At 42.6% G+C, this 11,297-nt stretch overlaps 1 protein-coding gene across 1 annotated transcript; it reads right to left on the bottom strand.

Annotated features, from left to right (window-relative positions):
- Positions 1 to 2,781: 2,781 nt before the first annotated feature.
- On the bottom strand, positions 2,782 to 4,602 carry LOC123996332 (nuclear factor interleukin-3-regulated protein-like). Its single transcript, XM_046299698.1, has 2 exons — positions 4,507 to 4,602; positions 2,782 to 4,027 (listed from the first exon to the last, which is right to left on the bottom strand). The coding sequence occupies exon 2, from the start codon at positions 4,012 to 4,014 to the stop codon at positions 3,379 to 3,381; it is 636 nt and encodes a 211-aa protein (XP_046155654.1). The 5' UTR covers positions 4,015 to 4,027; positions 4,507 to 4,602; the 3' UTR covers positions 2,782 to 3,378.
- Between the last annotated feature and the right edge of the window lie 6,695 nt (positions 4,603 to 11,297).

Consider the following 11,297-nt stretch of genomic DNA (forward strand, 5'->3'; position numbering starts at 1 on the left):
CCTAGTGCTTTTCTTACTACTGTTTAGAACATCGGTGGCGTCATCTTAGATGTGCAGTTAAAGCTACTGAAGGGTATACTGTGAATCGCCATACTTCAAGGTGTTAAACGTGGTTTAGGAAAAGTTTTATTTGTATTTATTTTACCAGGCAAGTCTGTTAAGAACAAATTCTTATTTTCAATGACTGCCTAGGAACAGCGGGTTAACTGCCTGTTCAGGGGCAGAACGACAGATTTGTACCTTGTCAGCTCGGGGGTTTGAACTTGCAACCTTCCGGTTACTAGTCCAACGCTCTAACCTCTAGGCTACCCTGCCGCCCCGGCAGAGGAAAGGTTACCTGACTTTAAACCTTCCCCTAACCTTAACCCTTTAACCCAACTCCTAAACTTAACCCTTACCCCTAGCCTAGCTAGCGTTGGCCAGCTAGCTAACGTTAGCCACTTGGCCACCTAGCTAGAATTCGTAACATACCCATAAGTTTTGCAAATTCGTAACATATTGTATGTTTTGCATATTCGTAACATATAATATCAATTGTAATAGTCGGTGATTGACATCCACAAATGAATACATACCATATGAAACGTAACATATACTTAATGGAGTGTCTGGAATTTACCTACAGAAAAATACGAAATGCTCTGAGACCAGGTTGCAGCCAGCCAGCAACAAGCCAGCCATTCGAAGGCATATCAGTATGTGAATTGGTAAAATGCCCGCTTTTCAATAAAAATGCATTGAATTAGCCTACCAGTCAAACGTTTGGACAAATCTACTCATTCAAGGGTTTTTCTTTATTTTTAACTATTTTCTACATTGTAGAATAATAGTGAAGACATCAGAACTATGAAATAACACATATGGAATGATGTAGTAACCAAAAAAGTGTTAAACAAATCAATGTATATTTTATATTTGTTCTTCAAAGTAATTCAAAGCCTTAATGATAGCTTTGCACACTCTTAGCATTCTCACAACCAGATCCATGAGGTAGTCACCTGGAATGCATTTCAATTAACAGGTGTGCCTTGTTAAAAGTTAATTTGTGGAATTTCTTTCCTTCTTAATGCGTTTGAGCTAATCAGTTGTGTTGTGACAAGGTAGGGGTGGTGTACAGAAGATAGCCTTATTTGGTTAAATACCAAGTCCATATTATGGGAAGAACAGCTCAAATAAGAGAAACGACAGTCCATCATTACGTTAAGACATGAAAGTCAGTCAATCTGGAAAAATTTCTTCAAGTGTAGCCACAAAAACCATCAGGCACTATGATGAGCCTGGCTCTCATTAGGACCACCACAGGAAAGGAAGACCCAGAGTTACCTCTGCTGCAGAGGATTAAGTTCATTAGAGTTACCAGCCTCAGAAATTGCAGCCCAAATAAATGCTTCACAGAGTTAAAGTAACAGACATTTAAACATCAACTATTCAGAGGAGACTGTGAATCAGGCCTTCATGGTCGAACTGCAAAGAAACCACTACTAAAGGACACCAATAATAAGAAGAGACTTGCTTGGGCCAAGAAACACGTGTTATGGACATTAGACCGGCTGAAATCTGTCCTTCGGTCTGATGAGTCCAGATTTGAGATTATGGGTTCCAACCAAAGTGTCTTTGTGAGACGCAGAGTAAGAGAATAGATGATATCTGCATGTGGGGTTCCCAAGGTGAAGCATGGAGGAAGAGGTGTGATGGTGTGGGGGTGCTTTGCTGGTGACACTGTCTGTGATTTATTTAGAATTCAAGGCACACTTAACCAGCATGGTTACCACAACATTCTGCAGCAATACACCATCCCATCTGGTTTGCGCTTAGTGGGACTATCATTTTGTTTTTCAACAGGACAATGACCCAACACACCTCCAGGCAGTGTAAGGGCTATTTGACCAAGAAGGAGAGTGATGGAGTGCTGCATCAGATGACCTGGCCTCCACAATCACCCGACCTCAACCCAATTGAGATGGTTTGGGATGAGTTGGACCGCAGAGGGAAGGAAAAGCAGCCAACAAGTGCTCAGCATATGTGAGAACTCCTTTAAGCCTGTTGGAAAAGCATTCCATGTGAAGCTGGTTGAGAGAATGCCAAGTGTGTGCAAAGCTGTCATCAAGGCAAAAGGTTGGCCACCAATGTTCTAATCAGTAGTAAGAAAAGCACTAGGCCTTTAACAAATTGTTTCTAAATGTTTTGGTTACTACATGATTCCATATGTGTTATTTCATAGTTTTGATGTCTTCACTGTCATTCTACAATGTAGAAAATAGTAAAAATAAAGAAAAACCATTGAATGAGTAGGCGGGTTCAAACTTTTGAATGGTACTGTATATCTAACTAATGTGCAATAGTTGGCAATAAGGGGATTCACGGCGTGGGGATTACCACCCACCAACCAACCAAAAAGAGCACCTAGTTTCAGTGAAGCCTTATTCGAAGTTTCACACTGCAGAAAAACTGCTTTTTGAACAGTCAAATTCAAACCAATATTGCTCATCTCCATTTTTTAGCGGTCGAAGCATTTTAAATCCATAGTTGCAGAGTGTGTTTTAGAAGGTTGATTGTCGTGTTAGTTTTTCTAATTCTTGCCATTAGGCTAATACAGCAATTGTGTTTGTGTACAGAACAGAGCGAGCCATTGAATTAAAAGTGATTGAAAATGTATCTTTGACTGATTTCATTACTACCCTACATGCTTATATGAGAATGTGAAAAATATTTTCTGCTCTTTGAAAAATATATATTTTTATTCCATTGGTGTTAAAAATGCAACATTTAATTGGGGGAAAATGCAGTCGGTCTATTTTACCCCTGAATAATTGAATCTTCACTGTACTTGTAAAAGTGGTTAAACCAGTTGTATTGATGTGTCATTTGAAAAAGAACACTTGTATTAGATATACAGCAGAATAAAAAGAGGACATTCTATGGAGCCCCATCTTGTGTTCCACAGAATACAGACTACTTATTTGCTGTCCTAAATGTAAAATATAAAAACCAACCTGCTCATTTTTAAGATATGCAAAGAGGTATAATTTCCACATGTTATCTTTTATATCCTATTCAACTAAATAGAAAATCGCCACAAATTCACCGAAAATACCGATGTCATATTCCTCATGTAACAGTCTGAGATTATTTTAATAAACTCCCAGTTCACTCTCAAAATGTAATTAATACACATATGGTATTTATAACAATATTTTAAACTATGATTTGCAATTGATTAGCAACCACTCAATAAATACAGTGTCCATGTATTATTTGACATGATCTGACATTGAATACATGCCATTAAATTAGGCCTATGTATAATCTGGGGTTGATTTGTTCTAAGCCACTCCGTTAGCTAGCAGGTGTCTGGACTGAGGTACCTTCTGAGCTGAGTCAATTTGTTGAACCTGCCCCTGAAGCTTCTGTGTATGTCCAGGGCCTGGTTCTGCCACTCATACTCCTCCAGTGTGGCAGGTAGAGAGGCAGGCTGGGGTACAGGGCTGTCTGGGGGAGGCAGAGGGAGCCCCAGGGCATCAACAGATTGGTAGGCACTGATGAGTGACTCAGACAGGGCAGCAGGCTGTGCAGTGGAACCGTGCCATGGGAACGCAGGGTGGCTGGGCCTGCCTCTTTCCCCAGGCCCATGTGGTACTGCAGGGTGATCAACTCAGCCCTCAGCCGGGCATTCTCCTCACTCAGGGCCAGCAGCTGGCCCTCCAGCATCAGGTCATTCAGCCTCCTCTTCTCCTGCGAACGCTTGGCCGACACGTTGTTCTTGTGGCGCTTATCCCAGTAGTTGGCGTCCTTCTTATCGGCAGGGGTCATCTCTCTTTTGCGGCGCGTGCTGGGGTACAGATGGCTCTGGCAGGTCCGGAGCCTCGGTTGTCTGTGGTCCAGAAGGGACGGCCGGACCTCTGGGAAGAGGAGGCCAGGGTCCCACATCTCCTCCTCCCCACCACTGCTCTCCACTGAGGAGGAGGGCTGGCCCATATCCTCCAGGGACCCTTTGCTACTCCGTGGGGTAGACATGTCACTCAGTAGGCTATGAGAGGACAAAGAGGCTGTAAAGGCTCTATAGTACAATTGCTTTTGAAGACATTATTCACACCTGATTTATTACTTGTGATGTGTTGCATAGTGGGTCTGCAAGCTAAGGCTAATTCAAAGGCTGCAGAAAATGCTATAATAAGTATATTAGCCTTTATACAAAATATTTGTACAAAAGTAGCCAAGGCTGGAAATTCAACAAAATACACTGAAAATGCTGATGCGAAAAGACTAAAACCATTAACTACACAGTGCTCTAGGTTATGTTTAAATGCAGTTTTGGTAAGCAAGTGACCATTTAGATATTTAACTTTTACAAAAACAAAAAAAAAGCATTTTGGGCTTTTGTCGTGTGTTTTCTGCATTCTATACGTTTTGCCATGACATATAAATTCTGGTTTAGTGAGTTTTTAGGAAGTATAAGAGGAGTTGAGGTTTGAAATATAGTTCGGCTACAAGCTCTAGCAGGCCTACCTTTTTGTCGCTGTCACGATGTGAAGTGCTGAAGTGATAATGAGACAAGGCGCATATTTCGCTCTGAGCTGTGAAACTTTTGTGCATGTTGTGTGTTTATTTCTGTGCAAGCGCGCTCGTCTGTGTGGTTGACAGAAACAATGGTCATTATCAATGGTTGTGCCTAGTTTCTTTAGGAGTTCTGAAGAGTGAAATCCAGATCACCGTTGTAAAGAGTCAATCCAGAAAGGATCTAAATGACCTTCCCTGTGTATTGTCAACGTAGCCGTAGCCTACCTTTACAAGCCTCCTCTCCACAGAAATGTGCCAGTGTTTGTGTACTTTATCATGTATCTGTGGATGGGCCAATGGGCATGTGGTGAGTGGAGGATTGTCCAGGCAGTAAGTGGGGGACTGTCCTGTGAGAGGAGGGTGCAGTTGCGGTGAACATGTTGCTTGCACTCTCTTGTGACTCATCCATAGGTCTTCCTTAGTTCCAAACTGCCGAAGCTCAACAACCTGACCGATTTCTGTGGTCGCGGTGACTCATAAAGTCTCTATTTCCTAGAACTGAAAGGGTTAAACCACAGACATTCACCTGAATAAATGTCTAGTTTGACTTACCACAAGTATGCCTTTTATGCCATTACTGTAGAAGTGAAAAGGCAACTGTCTGTGGGAGTAGGGATACCTTTAGAGATTTTGTAGACAGTGGCAGGGCTTGTTGTGGTGCTCAGACTTGTGCATGGTAGTGATTTCAGGATTCATTATATTACAGGTACCAGGTGGCATCACCATTGTGTGAAGTGGTTTCCTCTTCATTTACCTGCACTGAACTGATAACATATGGTGGCTGAAAACAATGTGGTGGACGGCCTTTCAGGTATTTGCTGTCACCTGTCTAGTTCTTTCACATTAGTGCAGATGGAAGGGAGGATATGAGGGGAGAAAGTCACTTTAAACTATTGAGATGCAGCCCAGGTTTCAGTTCATTGTGTGGCAAAACCACTTCCTGCCTTTATGCTGGCATGGAATTCCCCTCCTCTGTCTACATAGGCCAACCATATATCAACAAAGTGACCCTCTAGGCAAGTAGCAGAACCCTGTCCAGCTCACCCTTTCACCCTCCCAACTCCATCACAGCTAACGTACACATGATGCTGTGCCCACATACAGTCTCAAATACAGTACTTCCACAAAGTGACTCATTGTGGTGTAATACCAGTAAACTTCAGGTGTTGTTAGCCAGGTTATGACTCCTTATCTTACTCCCTACTCTTTAGCCATGTATCTGAAATACCTTTGAAAAAGCCTTGTTTCTTGTGCTAGCGGTTTGTAGTTGTCAGAAGTGTGTGCATGTTGACAATAGAGTACGTGTGAATGACAAGACGTGGTTCTATTTTAAACCGGGTCATGTTTTTAAATTCACCATCTTTCAGACCAATCTGAAATGGTCTTTGCATGATTCCTAGTCCTATCCTGTCAGCGAAGCTGCTAACCACTTTTCACAGGAAGTTTCACTGCCTCATTTAGCTCTCTGGGTGTAGCCTTCTGCTTCAGATGCAGTGTGACTGGGTGACTGAGAGCAGAGGTTGGTCAGAGCCTGGCTGTCGACCCCTCCATCAGAAAAGCACAGTTTTCTCACACTGATCCACTCATTCATGGGAAAGATGGACCAGGCATCGACAAGTGATGGTACTGTACAGATCCAGTAATATGTCATGAGCTACAGAGATTCTAGTTTGACAAGGTTTGACCCCATAGTTTGTGCAAGTGTACAAGTACCTAATTTTGTGTGATGGTGTTACTCTGGCTCTGATCTCATGTGGAAGATGCCTTAGTGATTGAGTATGGGTTTGATCAAAATCAAATCAAATGTATTTATATAGCCCTTCGTACATCAGCTGATATCTCAAAGTGCTGTACAGAAACCCAGCCTAAAACCCCAAACAGCAAACAATGCAGGTGTAAAAGCACGGTGGCTAGGAAAAACTCCCTAGAAAGGCCAAAACCTAGGAAGAAACCTAGAGAGGAACCAGGCTATGTGGGGTGGCCAGTCCTCTTCTGGCTGTGCCGGGTAGAGATTATAACAGAACATGACCAAGATGTTCAAATGTTCATAAATGACCAGCATGGTCGAATAATAATAAGGCAGAACAGTTGAAACTGGAGCAGCAGCACAGTCAGGTGGACTGGGGACAGCAAGGAGTCATCATGTCAGGTAGTCCTGGGGCACGGTCCTAGGGCTCAGGTCCTCTGAGAGAGAGAAAGAAAGAGAGAATTAGAGAGAGCATATGTGGGGTGGCCAGTCCTCTTCTGGCTGTGCCGGGTAGAGATTATAACAGAACATGACCAAGATGTTCAAATGTTCATAAATGACCAGCATGGTCGAATAATAATAAGGCAGAACAGTTGAAACTGGAGCAGCAGCATGGCCAGGTGGACTGGGGACAGCAAGGAGTCATCATGTCAGGTAGTCCTGGGACATGGTCCTAGGGCCCAGGCCAGTTGAAACTGGAGCAGCAGCATGGCCAGGTGGACTGGGGACAGCAAGGAGTCATCATGTCAGGTAGTCCTAAGGCATGGTCCTAGGGCTCAGGTCCTCTGAGAGAGAGAAAGAAAGAGAGAAGGAGAGAATTAGAGAACGCACACTTAGATTCACACAGGACACGGAATAGGACAGGAGAAGTACTCCAGATATAACAAACTGACCCTAGCCCCCCGTCACATAAACTACTGCAGCATAAATACTGGAGGCTGAGACAGGAGGGGTCAGGAGACACTGTGGCCCCATCCGAGGACACCCCCGGACAGGGCCAAACAGGAAGGATATAACCCCACCCACTTTGCCAAAGCACAGCCCCCACACCACTAGAGGGATATCTTCAACCACCAACTGGATAACTTATTTGTATTGCTTTTAATCTTTTTAAATGAATTTATCTTATTAACACTTTGTTCTAGCTAGCTATTTGTGTAGGTAGCTATCAAGTAAACGCAATGATCTACAGTAATGATCTACAGTAACCAGGCGGGATGGAGCTTGGTCAAAATGGACTCCAGTCCTCTCTCAGAAGGCCTGTGTGTCAACTGTCTGTTGTGTGCTAATTGGCCACAGTTTGACCCCACAGTGACATCGCTCTGTAAAATGTAGCAAAGATACTATGGTATATCTGTCCATCCATCTCTCTGTTGCTTTGGTGTGGACATCAATTAGCAACCATCCCAACTGTTAAATCGTAAGTAGGCCTCCACCTTTTGAACTATTTCTAATGGTGTGATGGATTCACATTGAAGTGTGTATGTGTGAATGCTTGCTGAGGGATATGAGGTTCAGCAGGTATTATAGCCAGCAGTTAAACTGTAGTGGAAAATGCCTGGTTGACTCGTCTTATTGTGTGTGGAGGTTTGAGACCCCCATGCCACAGCACATCTAAGAAAACCACTCTGCTGCAAGCCCACATTTAAAAATAGATTGGACTGATTGTACTTGATGAAAATGCACAGATGTGAATGAAAAGGGCGCCATGCTGCTTGCTTAGCGAGTACCACTTCCTCCCGATTCAGGCCCATGCCTGGCACGAACTCAGGACCCCCTTCTTGCTAGCACATGTGACAGCCCTCCTTCAAGTGTCTTAGCCCACCGCGTCACCGCAAAAGCCAGCTATTGAGACGACACAAGCAGGACATTTAAGGCCGAGGAGTAAGTTTCACACATCTCCATGTGCTACATGAACACACAGACACTCTCGTTCAAGGATTAGACTGTGGCCCTTTTGAGGATAATTCAACGGAGGGTACGAGTAAAACACATAAGCACATTTAACACTATGTTAGATAGACTACATGCAATTGAACTGGATGTAAGATATTTATGTGATGACACATGATGACAATTTAGTATAGTTTAGAAACCGTTAATAAAGTGTTTAGTGGATTATCAAGCTGCAGTGGATATTTATAACCACCAGATGGCAATGCAACAGAGAAAAGCACAAGAAGGTGTGCTGACTGAACAATGGATTAGTTTGTATTATTTACATACAGATCCATCTAAATACATGCCTTTATAACCTAAAACATGCTTTGAGCTATTTATCTGTATATGTTTGTGGCTTTTATATAAGTTTATATTTCATTGCATGTTTCCTTTTGAACAATAATGGTGATCAATTTGCCTTTTGACCTAATTGATCTACTGTTTTGATATACAATCCTGGCAGTTGCTGTGGTTCCATCGTGATTCCAGGCCACTTAGTAGTTTCCACGGTTGTGGCCACCTTGGTTTTATTGGTCAGCATCAGTCCTCTGAATGTGGTTGAGAACTTGAGATGCACAAGAGGAATGGAAAGAGAATTTAGACCAGAATGGCTATTTAAATACAGCATATAATACACATTGAATGTAATGGGCTTCGTATTGTAACATATTTCTTTCACAAACATCATTGATTATCACATGCATAGTAATTAGTGATGTATCATAGTGATTTAACAGAAAATCTAAAATTGCACTAACAAGTGGACAATGGTATGCCATAAACAATGTAATTGTGTGACTGGTGGAAATAAATTTACATTTAAGTCATTTAGCAGACACTCTTATCCAGAGCGACTTACAAATTGGTGCATTCACCTTATGACATCCATAAATGACTGGTGGCAATAAATGGTGGTCTTTTTGTAGCGAGGACCTTCCATTTAAGGATGAAGATTAGTGGCCACCACTGGGAGGGAGCTCATTGTGGCCCTTCAAGAGAGAGAATGAGAGAGAGGGAGGAAGAAATAGAGTGAATGGGAGAAAGAGGGGGGGATGAGGGAAGAGGCAGAGAGGGGGGTGATGTGGGGAAGAAAAGGAGACCTCTGTATTGTGAGGGGAAATAATATAAAACCCATGGTGAAAGAAAATCAGAACTGTGAGTTTGGCCAGGTATTTCCAGAACAAAGACATAGTGTTTCAGTTTCTCCACACAGCCCTTCCTGCTCATAGATACTCTCATCAGACCTTTAGTCCAATGTTAACCTTATTAGCATTGTGACAAAGGATGAATCTCAATCATTTCCTTGTTTCCTCTTGACCTCTCCCGTTCTCCTTAGACTATTGAGATTCAGTCAAAGACGTCAGTGAGATCTTCAGTGCGGATGAGTATATCGCTATGGTCTAGTGTTGAGTGGACTGGGGAAAGGAGCTGGAAAATGAGGGACCACTGGTGTTTCTGTTCTCAAACTAACCTTTCCCCCTTTTATATTTGCCAGTTTTTCTCCCGTCTCTCTCCTCACGCTTTGTCCCTGCCCTCCTTTCCTCCCTCTCTTTCTGGCAGGTGCAGGTGGAACATGTTGATAGTGAAGCTACCTGGGAGATGGAGAGGGGCAGAGACAGAGAGAAAGGTAGCGAGGGAGAAGAGAGGGAACACTCCCACGCAGGTGAATGTTATGAAATGCTGTGGAGGGTGGATGGACAGTTACCACCACGTTAATGTTCAGGTCTGACTCTGCTGAGGTTGTTGGTGCGCGCCACAGTCACTTGGTCACGGGTCTTATGTGACACCCATGGGACACACATGCTACGGAGGGATGCTCCAGAGACGCTGTTTACAGGTGAGAGTTGTTCAAAATCACCTACACGGGTGTTTGTGTGTGAGACATGCAAACAATTTAACATTGAGCTATGGATTTGTTAGTTTATTTATTTAAGGTGGGAGCTTATTCGAGTGTGTGCTGTTATGCCGAAGCGTGAAGGAGGGTTAGTGTTTAGAGTTAGAGTTAACCTCTTCAACCTATGGGGGCGCTATGTCATTATTGGATAAAAAGATGTGCCCGTTTTAAGCGCAATATTTTGTCACAAAAATATGCTCGACTATGCATGGAATTGACAGCCTTGGAAAGACAAAACTCTGACGTTTCCAAAACTGCAAAGATATTATCTGTGAGTGCCCCAGAACTAATGCTACAGGCGAAACCAAGATGAAGTTTCATACAGGAAATGCCCCAGATTCTGAAGGCGCTGTGTTCCAATGTCTCCTTATATGGCTTTCAATGCGCCAGGAATGAGCCTGTGCTTTCTGTCGTTTCTCCAAGGTGTCTGCAGCATTGTGACGTGTTTGTAGGCATATCATTGGAAGATTGACCATAAGAGACTACATTTACCTGGTGTCCCGCCCGGTGTCCTGTGTCGAAATTATTGCGTAATCTGTAGGTCCATGCGCATTCCATTTCTTCAGAAGAGAAAGTCAACTGCCACGATGGATTTTATCGTCGATAGATATGTGAAAAACACCTTGAGGATTGATTCTAAACATCGTTTTACCATGTTTCTGTCGATATTATGGAGTTAATTTGGAAAAAAGTTAGCGTTTTAATGAGATAATATTTGTTTTTTTGTTTTTTTTTCCTTACCCAAACGTGATGAACAAAACGGAGCGATTAGTTGACCCAAATAATATTTTTTGTAAAAACGGAACATTTGCTATCTAACTGAGAGTCTCCTCATTGAAAATATCTGAAGTTCTTCAAAGGTAAATGATTTTATTTGAATGCTTTTCTGTTTTTTGTGGAAAATGTTGCATGCTGAAAGAGAGGCATAATCCTATGCTAGGCTATCAATACTGTTACACAAATGCTTGTTTAGCTATGGTTCAAAAGCATATTGTGAAAATCAGAGATGACAGTGTTGTTAACAAAAGGCTAAGCTTGAGAGCAAATAGATTAATTTCATTTCATTTGCAATTTTCATGAATAGTTAACGTTGTGTTATGCTAATGAGCTTACGGATAGATTTACACAATCCTGGATACAGGGGTTTTTTCATAGCTG

This window comes from Oncorhynchus gorbuscha, linkage group LG15 (assembly GCF_021184085.1).
Source record: "Oncorhynchus gorbuscha isolate QuinsamMale2020 ecotype Even-year linkage group LG15, OgorEven_v1.0, whole genome shotgun sequence".
NCBI lineage: Eukaryota > Metazoa > Chordata > Actinopteri > Salmoniformes > Salmonidae > Oncorhynchus > Oncorhynchus gorbuscha.

Excerpts from the sequence above, each read along its gene's own strand:
- LOC123996332 (XM_046299698.1), bottom strand. The coding sequence starts at position 4,014 with ATGTCTACCCCACGGAGTAGCAAAGGGTCCCTGGAGGATATGGGCCAG.